Raw genomic sequence first — 19764 nt, forward strand, 5'->3', positions numbered from 1 at the left:
GAATAAATTCGAAGGTTGTGCGGTAGATGTCGTATCACCAACTTAATGCATTTCAGTGTGGTATTTCCTTCGGTTTTTTATATACAATAACAATCAAACTTTGCTTTTGAGTTTGTGAAATCTGTAAAATGATATTTATTTTAATTTAATTTTATATTAATCATGGTTTAAGGCACAAATGACATACGGATTATATTTTTTTTATTATATAACTGGCGCCAAGTGTGTAAAATTATCACTACAGCTTACCGTTCTTATTGTTAACATTTGAAATTATAAAACAATTTATGTTATATTTAGTCTTGACCTTACTTATAATGAACATATAATTACATTTATTAAACTGTGAATCAAAAATATTGTCTATTTAATTTTTAGTTAAATAATGCACGTTTTAAGATCACTCACTTACTTTTAGATTCCCGCCAGTGGCACAGCGGTATGTCTGCGGATTTATAACGCTAGAATCCGGGTTTCGATACCCGTGGTAGCCAGGGCACAGATAGCCCATTGCGTAGCTTTGTGCTTCATTACAAACAAACATACTTTTAGCTATTACGACAACGCGTTTCTTTATGTACGAATTACTGAATCGTAAAAAAAATCAAATTATAAGGAAAAAATTAAGAAAATAGATGTCATTTTTTTAGCTTAATTTGTCATTCCATTTTTGAAATTTATTTTTGCATTACTAAATACAAAATCTTGAAGGATTTCCTATTGAATAGGAAACATAGAATCACGAATATTTTAGACGGTGGGCGATGATTTAGCTAATTAATGTCTTTGGTGATAACGTACAAAATTAATATTTATGAAATAAAACTAAATGTATCTATGAATATCGTGCATAGAAAAATAAGTTTAATTGATTTTACGCAAGCGTATCAATTCCTTAAATACCGTTACCAAAATATTGTAATATCTGCTGCCGCGCCTACAAAATTCTTATCTTTAAGCGGCAGGTAACTAGCGTTGCCTAGTAACAATTCTTTCCTTTATCATTATTTATGTTGCGTATCTGCTTGTTTGTTAATTTCCGGTATAAATTATTTCCGAGAAACTACGGCGATACAAGTCCTTTCTTAATTAAAACTAGTTTATTCTTTCTCGATACAACCTTGCAATACACAGAATTTCCACAGTCAATAGGTTTGTAATCTCGATAATAAAACACACACGTTATATTACCGTCACTACCACTCGCTTGACTCAATTATCTGTCTCTATATCTATCTATCTGCCATTATAGCTTCGCTTTATTTGCCGGGTTTATATACTAAAAAAGAGGGCGCCTATAACAGACTAGAGTTGCCAGGAAAAGTCATGATCCTTCTAGAAACTCCAGTGCGCATGCTTCCAGCGTCGCGTGACTTCCGCTGTCGTAATATTTATTTATATATTTAAAATTCTAAATTTAATTCATTCTAACAAATTCACGAATAAAAACATAAACACGTTTCAAAACAACCTCAAAAATCTCATAAATATCTGAAAAATAATTGGCTAATCACATTTCAATAATTCAGAAGAAATCAACAATTTTCAATGCCGTTTCATGCTCATCAGTGACGTATAAATATTACTCGATGACTTTTCTAGATATATTTAGTTTTAAATAAAGTTAAAGCCATTTCCATCAGTCTCTTTAAAAAGAGAAATCCAAAGATTACTTCATATTTTTCGGTTAGCTATCTTTAATTTTTAATGTAACAAAGATAAACAAGAATTATAATTTTAGGAGCACAATTTTCATTGAGAATCAGCGGTTTACTAAAATTCATGAATACCACTTAACATGATTACTTGGGTGCTTGGACAATATTTCGGATTATTTACATTCTCCATAAGATGAAACGACAGTTCTTAGCCAGAAAAACAAGTTCTTTACTAAATCTTTCGTAGCTGCAAGTGTTAACATTAGATGATCATCCCTAAAATATTGTATTTTTATATTTTTCGATACAAGGTTGAGCACAAATTTATATAAAACTTAAATCATGAGTAAAGACTCTCAGCTGTAGTCTAACTTTTAGTTAATTCGGTGTATTTTTTTTTCTTACGTTTATAAGTTTAGACTGATTAGAAATTTGAGATGTCTTAGAAAGCATTTTTTTTATTCTGATAAGCTCGCCTCGTTAGTTAAATACATGTATTGGGGTCACTCGGTGGGACAGTTGGTAAAAGAGTAGCCCAAGAGTTAGCGGTGGGTAATTATGACTAGCTGTCTTTCTTCTAATCTTTCACTACTAAATTAGGGACAGATAGCCCTCGTATAGCTTTTCACGTAATTCAAAACAAATAAGCAGTGGGACAACGGTAAGTTTATGGATTTACGTACAACACTAAAATCTAGGGTTCGGTGGACACAGCAGATAGCTGAACGTTGCTTTGCTCTAAAAAGAAAAAATATTGATTTTTTTAATAATGTTAACAGAATCTTCATGATATATTATTAGGGTTAACACACGTTGCAGTAAAACTGAGATCGTCCCGGTTTTTAGCCACATTTTTTGTCCTAATTAGAAAGAGTAAAAATATCAAATTGTCCAAGTTTCTCTGTACCACAGTGTGAGTTTGACATGTACGGTTTGTCATTATGTACGGTCTGTTAAGTCTATTCGTTTGTTAATTTCCCATAGAAATTCTTCCCGAGAAACTTCAGCGATACAAGTTCTTTCTTAAATAAAACTAGTTTATTCTTTCTCAATACAACTTTGCAATAGACTTAGTTTCCACAGTTACTTTAACATAAACACACGCTATAATTCACAACGAACGTTTCACGCTCTTTATTTACTACCGCACTTGACTCAATTGTCCGTCTCTATCTCTCCAATTCTATCCCGATTCATTGTCTGGCGCACTTATATACAAGAATAGAGGGCGCCTAGCAAATACTGGATTATTCGTGATATTCCCCGATCTTTCTAGAAGTCATTACGTGTTACCAACGTCACGTGACTTCCACTGTCGTAACAGGTCCTTTTAAACTTTACGCAGTACAAATTCACCCCCCCCCCCCTTCCTTCCCTCTCTGTTACGTTTTCCTAACCTAACCTGTCACTGGAAAGCCGCATGAGTTGAGATTTGAAAGAAGTGCCAAGCTGCGAAAAAGAAAACAAAAAAGCAACATTTTTCTTTTGAGTATGTTCAAGAAAATTTAGGCGTGTTTTTATTTTATTTATAATTACTTTTAATTATATAAGCAGTTAACAAATTTTATTTGTCTGTGGTTTGATTTGGCTGCAAACAAATACTTATATCTACATTAAAAAAAACTTCAGAAATAAAAAAAAATCTTAATTTTTTTCTGATTCGTCTGCTCTGTGTATATAAATAAGCCTTAGGTTGAAGGTTTCATTGCTGAGAAACCATTGATACACTGCGTAAAATACCCTTGAAACAACGCCTACTTCGGCTATTGTTGACTAATCGAATAGTGGGACATGCCTGTTTCTTATAACTCACCCATGTCGAGTAGTTTCATTCTGTCATAATGACATGTAAATAATGAAGCCGAGAATCCAAAGTTCTCTTATCAAATCTGGACCACATTTTCCGCATGTACTGGAAGAGAGTGTTTGTTTTAGAGCAAAGCCACATCGAGTATCTATGTGTCCACCGCGGGGAATTGAACCTCGGATTTTAGCGTTGATGTAACCGAAAATGTATAGTTGTCTTATTAAATCTGGACAACACTTTCCCCGTGTATTGGAAGAGAGTGTTTGTTTGTTTTAAAGCAAAGCTACATTGAGGTATCTGCTGTGTCCACCGCGGGGAATCTAACCCTGAATTTTAGCGTTGTAAATACGTATACTTACCGCTGTCCCACCAGAGGACAGGAAGAGAGTGTGTAGAAGATTAAAATTCAGTCCAAGCTATATATTTCAATTTGAGCAACATTAATGGAAAACGTTCCATTATGTTGCCCTGTATATTATTTGTGGTTATTACCACAAAGGCTTGAGCTTAATAAAATAAGTTGATAAATGTTGCCATGAAGAGTCACCCATTTTTTGTATCACAGATTCTCAAATATTAGAAAATGCAATCTTCACCAACGTCGCCCCAAACAAAACGTGACCTAATTCTAGTTATCTTTATATTATTGTCGAATTTTTTATCAAGTACAGAGCTACCAGAATACTTTAAGTACACAATGTTATCACTTGTATTTTATAAATTGTTATTAACTGAATTATGAACTCCATCACCTCAATCAATTCATATCTACGTCATGTCGGTTTCTTGCTGAAGATGGGCTTATACGTATTTACAACTTATAGTATTTTGGCAGTTGTGTATAAAGTTAAAATCATAAATAACATTCAACGTTAAACTGGTACACAATTAAAAAACATTTTATTTAGGCCTATCTATGGCCTTCAAAAAGTTGACGACTCTACATGTTTCGAGGATGACGTTGTAACATCGAAACATGTAGAGTCGTCAACTTTTTGAAGGGCATAGATAGACCTAAATAAAATGTTTTTAATTGTGTACCAGTTTAATGTTGAATATTATTTATGATTTTAAATTATTTATAGAGTTGCTTAAGCTTCGTGCTGTAGATTACATGAGCATTTTTAAAACAACTGTTATAGAAAATATTCCAAAGTTTGGATAATTTTGAACTCAAATATTCAGAAACTAGATTTATTATCATTAACTGAAGTTAAAAAAAACAGCAGACTGCCAAATTTGTTGAACTTTCTATCACTTTGCAATGATTCAATGATAGTATTAGATGGGTGCCCAGGCACATTTTAGTGGGTGCCTTGGCCTATGGTCTAGTACAACCACTGGGCACACTACTGCAAAGATGGACCTCTGCCAACTACAATCACAAAATTAGAGGTTATAGTGTCATCGCATAGGTGGTTAGGCCAAATTTGGAGTACTGTGTTCTGTCTTGAGCTCCTTTCCTTAGAAAAGACATTGAATTGTTGGAAATGGTTCAGAGAAGGACTACCAAGATGATACCTGGCATGGAAAGGTTATCATACGAGGATAGGTTACAATCTCTGAGCTTGTTTGTCTTGAAAAAAGATGAGTTAGTGGGGATCTGACTGAGGTGTTTAAGGTTATTAAAAGAACTGAGAGTGTTGGAGTAACATTTTTCTTTGTTGTATTTACTAGTGGGAATGGTAATACTAGGAAACACATGTATAAATTTTGGCAGGGTAGGAGTCATCTTCAGCTACAACAGCTTTAATTTGCTAATAAAATGGTTGGGCTTTAGAATGAGTTGCCTTCAGATGTGGTAGATGCAGTTAATGTTATGAGTTTAAGGCAAAGCTTGATAAATATTTGAATGATAAGGGCTGGCTATGTATCTTTTAGTGTTGAGTTCAATTTAGTGGAAATGGTGGTGTAGATGGACCAAAAGGTCACTTGTTGTCCTTCAAAGTTATATTAAACTATATAAGATGAATATTTAAAATAATGTTTCAAGTAAGCATTTATGCACATTCTGTGTACACATCCATGGGTAAAACACCCTACAAATAATTTTCCCTGTGAAGTTTTTAAGTTGTAGGGGGCCATACCCATTACAGTTTTTCAGTCTCTGGTCCAGCATCTCAGCAAGAAATCTTTGGAACCAGGTGAAAGGAGATTTTGAGGACCCCTTGTATGAAGAAACCAGTATTATATAACTTCTTGCATTTTCTTTTTTTTTGGGGGGGGGGGGATTCCAGTAGAAGGCCTGTGTGGGTTCACTGATCCAATGAGCCCAGGTACATTGTTAGATTTGTTGACAATATAGTGCCTTTGCCTTGCTGGCCTTGATTGATAATCATTTTGGGCCCTTTTGGCATCCACAAAGATGTATATTTTGAGCCCCTAAAGTAAAATGGGTGCCCATTGAAATTTTCTAAGAAAAATGCCTTGTATTATAAAATGCTACTTAACTAATTCAGTTATTCAGACTTAGAATTAATTATGTATTTTTCTCTTTAACTTATGAAACTATGATTAACTTGCCCAATTTGAGGTTAATAATTTTTCTACAAACAAATAATCTAATCACTAAAGCTCAAAGTCAACAGAATATGTGGGGTTTACTCAGTTTTCTTTAATGTGAATTATCTAAAAAGTCAGCAAAAAAGATAAATTATTTCAATCAATTGCTACTGAAGCAATTATGTATAAATAAATTATGAAAGAATATTACTTTTTTCATCTCAAACATCTAGGAAGCACATAACATTTTTAGATTATAACTAAATGTGTATTCCTGGTCTTATAGAAAAATAAGTTAACTTCAGCAGCTAAAATTTGAATTAAATTTCAATATGGCTTCATCTTAGTGCCAATAAACAAAAATAATTGTAGTAATGTTAATGTTATTTTATTTTTTGACGAAAAGAAGATTGCCCTTTTTGATAGGAAATCATCCATTTAATTTTACAGTTTGCTCTTAAAAATATTAAGTTATTTTAGCTTAAGTTGTACAAAAACTCTCATTTAAACTATATCTAGTGGGTAAACGTAATTCTAATGGCAGGAAGAAGATAAAAAGGTTTTGAGTTAAAGAGAATCCTACCGGATGGATTCTTAGCTGTGCATGGATGTGGAGTAGGTGAAGTATTTACATTTAAGGCTGAAATACTTTGGATGGCATCTTCTATCATTGCATTTGGGGTAGTGGAAGGGGCTGTCAATTGTACCTGAAAATAAGTACGAGATTAAAAAACAAAAAAATAATTTTGCTTTTATTTATTTATTATTACTAGCAGACAGCCTTGTCCTATGGATGGTAATTCAACAGATAAAGGTGGTACAAAAAATAGGCTTGGTAGATCTCAAACAAAAAATTAATTTACTTTCATCACTAATATCTCATCCAAATGTGCATTATAATCAGATTAAGTTGTGCATTTAGCTGTTAGTCATTTGCTTTTGACATGTGACAAACATTCTTATGCACATTACACATGGAGCTGCACTTGTTGATACTTGGATCAAATCTGTGGAAGGAAATAGTAAGCAGACGGAGTAAAAATAGCATGTATTATGATTATTTTCATTATTGAAATTTTTTCAAATGCTGTTTTCACAGCTGTTACACGAAAAACATCTTCATGAATAGCACTGTGTCACAAAAGGAAATATATATATATTCATATTGAAGGAAACTCAAGAATCTGAATGTGTGACATTCCTTTTCAAAAATGTAAGTAAAAAGATTTTTGGAAACTCATTTTACAAAAGATAAAATATATTAATATACCCAACAAAAATTTAAAATCCCTAATCATGGTTTTTCAGCAAGTTTCTTACCGATGAATAACCATCTGTTACTGAACTTATAGGTGGTGAAGGCTGAGTGTTGACTGTCTGATTAATACAAGATTCAGGTTTAGTGTGCCCTGGTTCTCTGAAAGGTATCCTGTGTAGGTAACCATAACCAATCCCACACCCTAAACTAAAGCAAAAAAATGACAAAATAATATTTATGTTATTTTAAAATTCATGTCCCAAAACTTAAAAATATACCTGTACAACAACAAAAATATAAGCATTAGGTATATCACATTTACAATCACTTCCTTTTAATATAATATAATTAATATTCAATAACTTAAAAGCTTTTACATTATACGCAATACCTTGTATTTTTATTGAAAGAAAACATCATAGCAAAAACTTAAATTTCTAAACCTAAGTATTCAAAAAATAATCTTGGAATAAAAGTTTTCAGTCTACTTTTGTGTATAATCAAAGTCTTTGTGCAAAACTGGAAGAGAATCTACTAATAACATAACCATAACCCTGAGTTGTAAAGGCACTACTTTTACCCTACATTTCTTACCTTCCTTCTCCTCCCCAGTGTTTATTTGGTGTTATGGTGACCTCACGGCAAGTATCAGTATTTGTGCTATACACATACAGCTTTAAAGGTTTGCCTTCATGAGCTTCGATTAATGTAAACAGATCTTCCGACTACAGTAACAAAACAGTATGGCAAATGAAACATGAAATAAGATAAAAAAAGTGTAAGACCATTCCACAATCTTTTATCACAGACCATAAAAACAAGAATATAATGTTGTGTTTTAATGGACATCAAAAGTTGAGTATTTACATATTATGCAAATATTACTTGAGAAGCTCATCAATGAAACAAATAAAGCAAAGGTAATCAAACACACACTGTTTTACAAACTGAATCTAATACATACATTATGTAACTCTATATGTTTCCTCTCGACTCACTGCATGTTATTATGTTGGTGAGGGACTCAATCATATTAACAATAAGCTTTGGAGAACACATTCTTCTATTCAGTGTTTTAGTAGCCTTCATTTATACAACCTGATGAGAAACATAATTCTTTCTTTATTCATTCAGCATATGTATGTGAAATTTGTATTCACTTCACAATTACACACTTTTTGCTCCCACACCTGGAAAACTTTCTGTGGACACCCATGCAGTGTTTATGTGTTAAGGCTATGTGTGTGAATTTCTTCATTTGTTTACAGACACTTAGGATACTGGTACCATCACTCTGTTGAGTTTTAATACTTGCTCCTGATACCCAGGTTTTGGAAACATCACTACATCTGGTGTCTCTTACTAGATAAGTCAATCAGTTTGTCATTTCTGATTAGATGATTTGGTTCAAAGTGTCTTTTGTACTAGAGGTGTTTGGTAGGTACCACATGCTGTGGAATAGGTTTAACCCACTTAGGTTTAATCTTGCAGTCACTGAGACTCTCCACACAGTAACCAGGTTCATTAGGAAATTCATGTACCTAACCTCAAACATCATTAGTCTAGGCAGATCACTTAACTGTTGTAACTACTTTAAATACAAAGCACTGCCTTTGAATTTTATAAACTTTGTGCATTCAAATACAAAATACCTCAAACAAATATAGCTAATTAAATACCGTATTTTTCAGAATATAAGACGCACCGGTGTATAAGATGCACCCTTATTTTGAAGACAAAGTTTTTTGGGAAAAAAGCTACAGTCGCATTTGAAAGTTTTTTATTCAACAAAAATTAAATTTGATTAGGCGATTACTGACGCTAATTGCATTAAGCACTCTGAATGGTCAAGCGCATTACAAATTTCAATCCAAGGCAAGCACTTATACCACAAAACATCCACATCATCTCTGCTCAGGCAATATTTGCCCAAACGCTAGCTTGACATCTATGATGGCTGATGGGTAAAATTAGACAAAATCAATGACCATCTGAATGGTACTGAGTCTGTGAAACTAATACCTGCTAACATTAATTCTAACAACCATGACTTGTAATTTCTAAATTTTTCCGACAATATTCTAGAGATAGAATTTACAAATAAATAAACTCTTATGCATGTCTAATGAAATAAATCTTCAATAGTTACAGTTAACTTAATTATTACACAGTAGAATTATACTTTTTATTTAATGAATAATTTATCTCAATTTATTACATAATGGCATTTTTTCTTTTTATCTAATGAATATTTTATCTCAGTTTATTACTCAGTAGTATTTTTATTTGAATTGATCAATAATTTATCTCAACTTATTACACAGTGGTATTTTGCTTTTTAGTTAATAAATAATTTATCTCGGTTTACAGTGGTGAAAAAAATTATTGCATCACCTAATTTTTTTTTCACACTTTTTTTCTGGTTCCCGTAATTTTTTACAAGATTGTGGATTATGAAATTGTCACAGCTATTGTATAATGATTGTGAACATTGTGTGGTATAATCTGACTCATATTTCAGTCATCCAAATGCACATATGCATCTTTATTAACAAACCATGACAAAAATATTATAGCAAATGATCAAAAAATACTTGGCAGATATGAAAATGTTCTCTTACTAAGAAAACCTAGATTTAAAGATAATGCCACTTATGTAATTGACAAAAAGTGGTCACACAGTCTGTTTCTTGTTTTAATTTTTAGTTGTGCCCCCTCTGACCTTGATAACTGCTTGACATTGCCATGGCATAGGATGCACAAGGAATTGAATGTAGGTTGGGGGGAGTTCATGATGTCACTTACATATTATGGCTTCCTGCAGTTCTGAGGAACTTCCCAGCTTCTTCTATTACACTTTGTTAACATTACCTTCCAGTAGTTTTTGAAATGAAATAAAACCTAAGATGTCTTTTCAATACACATATAGAATTAAATTTCCTCTTTATTTCATGTCTACTGCATAGAATGCATGAATATTACCCACCTTTTTATCCACATGGCATGGAGCAGAGTCATCCTGGAAGTTAACATTTTCCTTACCTGAAAATACATTTCTGATGGATACTTCTGTTTAGTCATATTCCCCGTGCATCTATTTTAGAGACTTGCATACTACTGGCCTTTATTTCGTATCTACTGTATAATACATGAATAGGCATCACTACGCACTGGCACACAGTGTCTCAAATTCCCAGTTGATGTCTTGAAAAATCAGAATCGAAAACCATGATTGACACCATACTGAAAAGATGAAAATTCCCACGACTATGAGCCCAAGCCCTAAAACTTTCAAGAACCTAGTGATGCCTATGCCAGTGGCATGAAGCAGAATCATCCTTGAAGTTCAAATTTTCTTTACCTGAAAACGTTTCTCCAACAGATATCTCAGCACACAGTTTAGATATCTTACCAGTGTATCTGCCTTAAAGATTTGCATGCCACTAGCCTTTAGGCAATTCTCACTTAATTTCATGAGATCTTATGTGAATTGTGCTAATGCATGATGATGCCATCTTATGACAAAAGTCCTCCATCAATAGGAGGGTGACACATCTCCATGCACAATAACTCCCCTATATAAGGAAAACAGAGAAAACACCTCACCTCTTCACACAGTTTAGCTAGAATCCCACACTGAAGTGGTGGAGGGGCTAGTGCAAATTTTATAAAATGAGCTCACTTCAGAAAGCACCCAAAGGAAGCCCATGGAGTTTGACACCCAACTGCAGGGGCTCCATAGGGGTACCCATGGGAGACCACATCTCATCTTGTTCAAGGTATACTCTTCACCTGGAAGGTAAGGGAGAAAGAGGAAAAAAAAATCCCTATGTGTCGTATAGATGAGCAGAATAAAAATATGACCATCCAAGTACTGGAATGCAAGAGGTTGGATAGCCAATATGTGTAGTGTGATTGGGGCACCTTCAGACCATACCTGGTGTGCTCACCTCTACTCTACAGGACAGAATTCAGCCGCAGGAGGAGGGCACAGTATTCATGCTATTGGGATTTAAATGTAATGTGTGAAGCATTTGTGGCATTTTGAAGCATTTTATGATATTTCAAATGTTTCAAGAATTGAGAAAATATAAATCTCATAAAACTCCATGTGTGGCACAAGTATATGCAATATGTAGAAATAGTGTGCACACTCAGTGAATGCATAAGAGAAGTTACATAATGATGCTTGACCAAGAAAGGAAATGTGTATGACAAGCATAAACTAAGATGCATTCCAGGCAGTATGTAGAACCAACTGTTTATGTTATCTACATAAACAGATGCAAGTGTAGCAGAGAGAAAGCTATGAGAAACTTTATGTAAGCTTTGTTAAAGGCAGGAAATGAATTCTACAAAAAGCATTAGGAAAAAAACCAAAGATTCTGGGTAGAACTTTGTTCAGAAGGAAAATGAGGAGAAATACATGCAAATAGGCTGCAAATTTATCGTTTTCAATCATAACCAATTACTGAATTAATTTTGGTTCTAGTTCTGAGAATTACGATAAGTCAACAAAATTCCATCAATTAAATAACATTTAGTGCAAGGTGATGTGTAACTATTTGAAAAATCATAAGAACACAAAAGAAAATTGAATAAGAACCCATGTTTTGGGTCTCAAAATCAGTTCTCCAAAGTTGACAAAAAAGCCAGTAGACGTGCTACTAGCCTGTTCTCTAATGTTACCAAACCCTACAGTTCTAGACATAATGAAGTCAACTGTCCTTCAGCAGATCCAGAATATCTACCATTCAACCTCAATGTACGTAACAAGGATACCCCATGTGGTCTTGCAGAACACCCCATCTTACAGTGGGCACAAGCAGAGCCAAGAAAGATGGTATAAGTGCTTTCTGTTATCCTGCCTTGATGCAAATTTTGGATAAGTATACACTGGGAGGCACCATCAGCCATCTGGTGGGATCCTGTGAAGGAAAAAGAGGCCCTGAAAAGAAATAGTACATATTCTTCAAAAAGATCTGATGACAGAAGAATATTGACTTGTGGAAGCCAAAAACCATCAGAAGATAAAGTAGCTAGAAGATGTAGAGAAGTAGGCTAATGTCTGGAGAGAGTCCACATGCTCATATGAAGGAGCTCATCCTCGGACTAGTGAAGAAGAGGTGTAAGAGAATGAAAGAGGTGATGAATCGAATGAAAAAAAAAAAGGGGAAATAGTCTGCAAGTATCTACAACTCAAATTGAACATGCCAACTGGAAGAGTCAACAGACCCATCCAATAAGAGCTGAGGGAAAGAGGCCCATGGAAAAACAGGGGACCCAGGGTAGGGAGAGATGAAGACATGAACCCTGAAAGGGAGAAGTCCATGATAAAGCACATTAAACAGCCCAACAGAACACAGGAGTTGATCAGGGTCTGAAAGGTTCAATAAATGAGAGACAGAAGGAAGGGAGATAGGAGAGAAGTATAGTTAACTTCCCGAGTGGTTGAAGTCAAAGGAAGGAAACATCAGTCTGGAGAAAGGGACATAGAAGTGCAGTGGAAAAGGGTGCAAGAAACATCTATAGAACAGACATTTAGACAATGATAATAGTAGGCAAGCACGAGGAAGAAATTCAGAAAAGAAAGATGGTACACAAGACAGGAAGTCAACAGTTTGAATGGGGTATTCACAAAATTCAAGGACTCAGTCAAGCATGGAAACTGGATGAGAAGGATGGAAGAGGAAGAAGGAACAGACCAAAGTGAAGAGGTCAGGGGAAGAAACACCTCATAGTACCAGAAAAGGGAAAAGGACAAGGCCTCTTGAATACGAGTAAAGGTAGAGACTGACAAACAGTCAAGTAAGATAGGCAGAAATGTAATTCACTGTATGACCATCAAGAGAAAAGGAGTGGTGGAATAATCAACGACAAAAGATTTGTCATAATTGCTGATAGATGAAAACGGTGGAACAGTGACAAAAATAATGCCACTTATGTGGAAAGTCCAGCCTGACAAATTAAAGATGAGGCAAACTCCATGAGTAAGGAAGAAAAGAAAATAATTCTCAATGAGGAAGGGATGCATAAGGGAGAAAGCAGCCCAAAACTGAGCTGGGCAAAGAGGCACTAACAACAAGACCTGAGAAGGAAAGTAGTGTGTAAAGACAAGGACCAGAGGGAGAAAACAAATAGGGGAATGGGCATATAGAAAAAGGTGAGACCAGGCCTGCCTAAGAAATCAACATCTAGAACCACAGGATGAGGAATAGTGGACCATAAAACAGGAAGCCAGAGTTGTGAAGGATGGCAAATGCCTCCAAAAAGTATGTATCCAACCAAGAGCAAACCCCACAAAATAAATGGGGGTATAGAGATCACTCTATTCATAGAATGTAGACTGGCTGAGGGAGGTAGTCCACCACCAAAATTTCAGCTCTTGGCAAAGGGCAGGCAAGAAGGCTAACTTGATGTGAATGGGTCCAAAGATGTATGTCTAACACCCAAAAGCAAAAGAAACTGGAAACGAAGCCTCATCATAGACTGTCAAAACAAGAAATGATCATGGAAGAGACTGAAAGGAACATGACCAAGTGATCCACCAGTAGGGCAAGAATGAGCACATGCTCAAAAAACAGAGAAAAGGTTGAGCACACTGATGTGGAGTGAGCACATGACTAGCATCAAAACATCAGAAGTCCTGACCTCAATAGAAATGTTCCTAAATGGAGAAGGAAGCATCGAAGAAGGAAGAAATCCAGCTTGAGAGGTAGTAAGGGAAAATAGGAAATAGTCTGCACACAATCTAGTCACCATGACAATTCCTTGAGGAGATGCTTGCAAATGAGGAAAATGGACAGCAAAAATGAAAACCATGGGCCCATAAGGATCATAGAAGGAGATACAAGTGTATGCTCTAAAGAAATGAGGGGTTCTAGGAAATCCAGGTTTCCAAAAGCAAAAACACCTCTCCTGCAGAGAGAGAGAACAAGAAGTGTAAAATCTGGTGGCCAGACTGGCCATAGTTTACAGAGAAAGAAAATAGACTGAACTCAGTTGAGACAAGAGAAGAAAAAACATCCAAAGGTTCCAAACATTGAGTGGATGTGAGAAAAGACTTAGATCCCAGAACAACTTCTCCCTTTTAATTGAGTAATCATAGGAAGGGAATGGAGGTTGAAGAGGATGAAACATCTGAGAATGGGCTAACAAAAAAAAATAGTCCAAGAAAAGAATGTCAGGCCTGTGTCATGAATATGACAAGCAAAGGCTCTCACGATGCCAAGGAACACAAGAGAGGTGGATGTTAAGTCAAAGTAATGAGGAACAAAAACTATAAAGTTGTTCATATAATGATTAGACAGTATTGCATCATCCATGAAACACATTTGCACCTACATGCATTAGGGTCTCAAAACTGACAATGATTCCAAAGAAAAATGTGAACAAATTGGGTGATGCAATAAATTTTTTCACCACTGTATTACATAGTAGTATTTTGCTTTCTATTTAATAAATAGTTTATCTCAATTTATTGCACAGTAATATTTTGCTTTCTATTTAATAAACAATTTATCTCAATTTATTGCATAGTAATATTTTGCTTTCTTTTGTTACAGTGCTATTTTGTTTTTATTTGACAAATATGTCAATAAAGTCAAAGTAAAAATAAAAATTACTTTCACTGGCATTTAAGCATTAGGGTCTTCCTTAAAAAAAAAGTTTTCCAAATTTACCTTCATGTCTCACCAACATTCTATTTTTATCACTATCTACTTGGTTCATAACCATTATATGATGTCCTCTTCAACTCCCATTCACATTTAAAATACATGTCATACTTCATTCTGACTATCTTGTTGTGTTTTGTGTTAAATCTACGAATATACAGTTTCACTTATTAGTCTGTAAGTTTAAGTTAATCTAATTCATGCAAAAACTGAACATTTCTTCTACCTACCTCATGAAGAACTGAATCAACACCAATTATGTAATCCAAGAAAGGCTGAAAGCCAGCAAGTTCTGCTGGGGAATGTGGTTTTATATCCTACATTTTTTGTGAGAAGATAAATCTATAATGAAACTACATATACATGTGTAACTTCTTTCTAGAAACAATTTTTTCACCTTAAAATCTGATTTAAACTACATATAAAATCACTGTCAAATACTGGTTATTATGGTCATTTAGTAATGAAAACTATAAAGTTTTAGAACATTTTATAAATCAGTTGACATTAAGTTACCTGAAATGTCCAAAATATATCACCATAAAATCAGTGCTGTATTTTATATATAAAAGTCATCTAGGTGTACAAGAAAACCTCTACTATAGTTTCATCCACTATTCAAAACTCAACCCTTAAGTGTTAAATATTTATTTGCTGCTTACATGTGTGTAACTAGCATTACAGCTCAGAACTTACCTATTTTGTACAAGTTAGTCAACAATGACATTCTACTAATAAACAGATAAGCAACCTAGGAAACTTTAACAAGTTAAATACAAGGGTTTACCATATGAAAGATTGAAGATTTAATTTTGGAAAATAGAGTAAATATTTATGTAAATGTGTAGCTTGTCTACATACATAATAAAATTATAAAAATCAGTTCTTAATTGCTTTCCTTTACACTACACATGTATCTAGGGAGAATTGTATTTTCAATGACACCCCCCCCCCCCCATGATAAAGTACAGCAGTAATATAACACTTAAAATAAATGATCATTTTTTGATGTCTTACCAAAACATGCCACACATTTTCATTTGCCCCTTCAAAAGAACAGAATCTTATGCTGACCCCAAGTAAACCCTGCCCTCCCCATTTATTGGAAGGTATTATTTCTACATCTCTGACATTCTGTGTTTTACTACTGTAAACAGTCATAATAACTGGTTTCTCCTCGTTGGCTTTCAAAACTTCTTTTAAATAATCATTGTCTTGACTCTGAAATGAATAAAAGGTATAAGACACAACTATAATTGGTAATAAATGAAGTATTGCCCAAAATACATTTGAAAGCCGAATTAAATTATCTAGAAATCTGGTATTTTAAAATATAATATTCCATAAAATATTAAAGAAATGTTCTATAGAAAAAAGTATGTTGGCCAAAATAAAGGTAATATTTAATACTAACAAATATATATTTATCAGTGCAATCAATGATGGTGCCAATCTCCTAAACCTGTTAGCTATATTAACAAAAGATTTCCTCAGTGTCACAAAATAGTTTACATATAGAGAGATTGATAATGGTAGAATAAAATATAAAGCCTGTCTTATTTTAAAGTACCATGCAGTTAGTGCTCAATACAACAGTTACATATCTATGTTAACTTGACAGTTTTTTATTACTATTACAGTGAATTTTAACAATAAACTCTTATTTAAGAAAAGCAAAATTATAGGACTGAATAAAACTGACATACATACACCATAGCAAGTGTGAATCAAATGGATAGCAAAATTATTATTTTACTGATTTTAGAAAGTTTTACAGAAATCCTTTATAATGAAATAATTCTGAGATAATGTGAACAAAATTTTAGTAAAACTTTCACAATTTATAAGAGTTATAAACTTAAAGTCAAAAATGGTCAAATTTCCATAATAAATCTTGACAAAATAGACATACCTGGCTTTCTTTTACTAAAAGGCAATTGAAATAAACAGTTCAATGCAATTTCAGTATAATAAACATATTTATTTACATTTATAAAGTACAAAAAAGAATTATATAATTTCTTCCTAATGAATTAGCTTAGAGAACCATATTTGTTTCAAGGCATTCAGATATGTTGACTTTACAGTAAGTGCTTAAGCAAACAGATAATTTTATAATGATAACTATTTTAAACACTTCTGGAATTAAATAAAAATCACCTTTTATTGAAAACTGTAAACCTTGTTCAAATAAATATCCTGGACACATGTTTGTATGTGATTAAAAATAATGATGAATGCATAAATGTAGCAGGTGTCCTTATGAAACTTTATCATATTATTGTTAATTCTAGTTTTAGCATAAGTTTTTATGCTAGAAATGCTCACCAGTCTTGTTTTTCCTACTGCTACAATAAAATCGAAAAATGATTCTAAGCCAGCATTTTGCCCTGGAGAGTTGTCTTGTACCTATTAAAAAATACTAAGTATATATAACCTGTGTACATATATATTTTCTATTTTCTTGAAATAAAATAGAATTAAAACCTTGGATACTTTTTAAAATTCTGAATAACTTATTAAACATTTTACAATAGCACCAGTCAAACAAAAAAGCAAAAACACCATATTGGTACACCATTTGCAATTATTGTCAATTTGTTTGTTTTTGTTATTTTCATTTTTAGTTTACTTTATCAGATTCATTTAGCTATTACTTTACCTCACATTATTTGTTTTATTGTTGTTGTTTTTTATGCATTTCTGATTTTTATGGTGTTTTGGTGTTTGGCTTGTATCTTAATATGCATGACTTCTGTATATAGATGCAATTTCTTCTTATATTGTAATTTATGCAATTGATTTTGATGTAACAATTTCTATTTTATTTTTAGTGATGGTTCTGTTTATCATTTATGTATTGTTCCTTCTATTATTTGGTTTAGCTTTATTTTTATTTGTCTTAAATGCTAGCTCACTTACCTCTTTGTGTATATTAGATACTAAACGAGTGATTTTCATATCAAGACACCAACACAAGGTTTCCCTACTGGTGATGTATGGATATTACATTCATGTTTGATTATGTAAAACAACAAGTATTAAGTAGTTAGTCATGTTATGTGTAATTTCATGGTCTGGCAAGAAAATAAAGGCCTTAAGATGAGAGAAGTTAGACAGATAAAAAAGAGAGATAGGATTTAGGCTGTGAAATGTGATACTTAAGATACTTTGCTTGTTAAGAAATAGTATTGCATGTACCCACCTGATCTTTTATTTGTGATTTAAAAATATTCTTTTCTCTTTATGGTTCTTTTTTACCAATTTATTATTACTCATATCATTATAAATAGGTCACTAAGACTAAACACTAGGCTCAGCTTAATATGCAAGGAAGAGCATGTTGGCTGGTTGAAGTTGTGGAATCAGTTCATATACGAATAGGGAGCTTTTTGGAATGGGTGGTTTAAACTTTAATAGAGTAAGGGTTGGCTCATTTGCAAAGGTATTAACTATAAGTTGAACTTTAAACTAAGATTAGACAATAGTGAAGATGGACAGAGCAATGAAGAAAAAATAAGATGTAGAGACGAGTATAATATGCAAACAAGGTACAAAGGTAGTTTTAATGGTAAGCTAAATTGATATTGTTGTAATGCCAGAAGCATAAGAAATAAAATGGATGGCTGAACAGCACTGGTTGGAAGAGAGGATTTGTTGTAATGGGAATAACTGAAACTTGGCTAAATGCAGACAATTTTGATCACAGGAATGTTTTTGAAATACAAAGTTATATGTAGTTTAATAGGAATAGAGTAATAACAAAATGTGTGGCTTTATATGTAAAATGTGAGTTACAACCTGTTTAGGTTGAGAATGTCCTAGGCACTAGCAATGAGGCTGAATCTTTTTGGGTTTCTGTACATTAGCAGTTATACAGGGAGAAGGTTTTTAATTGGAACTTGTTACAGGCTCAACCAGATGAAACTTATGAAATTAATGAGAAATGCTATATAGAGCTAAGGAATTCTACGAGGTTATAATTGTGAGGATTTTAATTTAAGGCATACGGATTGGGAAATGTTAAAAGTCAAATCATGAGAGAGGGATGGGTTTTTAGAAATTGTTCAGGATGGCTTTCTTCAATAACTGATTAGGGAACCTATCAGGAAGAACAATACTATATTAGATTTACTGTTAACTTCTAATAAAGAAATGACTGATATGGTAGAGTTTGGGAAAATGTTTGTGCAAGTGGTCATTGCTTAACTAGATTTGATGTTTTGCTACATATGGAGAAAAAGAATTATGATATTTTTTGTTCCAAGTTTCAAGAAGAAAAATTTTGAAAAGATAGGACAAGAATTATATGCTGTAAAATCGGCAATTGCATTAGTTGGAGATACTGATCAAATGTGGAAAAAATTTTAAAATAAATTCTTTAAGTATTCCAGATAGGCAAGTTCCTTATAAACAAAAAATAGTGGCTGCAGATAAGAAACCAGGTTGACTGACAAAGGGTACAGATAATAAAATTAAAGAAAAGTATTGTTACGACAGCGGAAGTCATGTGACGCTGCTAGAGGATGAGTGACTGAGTTTCTCGAATTATCAGGGAACCCCTTGAATTTTGTCGAAGCCTCTTTGTTAGTATATAAGTCTGGCAAGAAAAGCCAGCGGATGATGATGAATGAATGATAGTTAAGCGAACAGTAGTTACTGTTTTTTGGGTAATATAAAATGTGTGTTTTGTACTTGCAGAGAGCAAAGTTATCGAGATTGTGAATCACTGTGATTTATAGCGTGTATTATAAAAGTTGTTAAGTTTAAAGTCCCAAAAAATGTACTGATTGGGGAACTACAGTATACTAAAAGTTTGTATAGAGAAAGGACATCCTCTCCCAGAACATTTAACTGACCTCT

At 33.4% G+C, this 19764-nt stretch overlaps 1 protein-coding gene across 1 annotated transcript in view; it reads right to left on the reverse strand.

The window, feature by feature from the left end:
* LOC106465895 (Golgi reassembly-stacking protein 2-like) overlaps positions 1-19764 on the reverse strand; it is a 31625-nt gene that overhangs the window by 6536 nt on the left and 5325 nt on the right. Inside the window, exons 2-7 of the mRNA XM_013926134.2 lie at positions 17230-17310; positions 15919-16122; positions 15132-15218; positions 7820-7950; positions 7288-7432; positions 6551-6674 (exon numbers count right to left, since the gene is read on the reverse strand). Coding sequence (XP_013781588.1) covers positions 6551-6674; positions 7288-7432; positions 7820-7950; positions 15132-15218; positions 15919-16122; positions 17230-17310 — 772 coding nt within the window. The remainder of the gene's footprint in view (positions 1-6550; positions 6675-7287; positions 7433-7819; positions 7951-15131; positions 15219-15918; positions 16123-17229; positions 17311-19764) is intronic.

This window comes from Limulus polyphemus, unplaced genomic scaffold (assembly GCF_000517525.1).
Source record: "Limulus polyphemus unplaced genomic scaffold, Limulus_polyphemus-2.1.2 Scaffold2088, whole genome shotgun sequence".
In the NCBI taxonomy this organism is placed as follows: domain Eukaryota; kingdom Metazoa; phylum Arthropoda; class Merostomata; order Xiphosura; family Limulidae; genus Limulus; species Limulus polyphemus.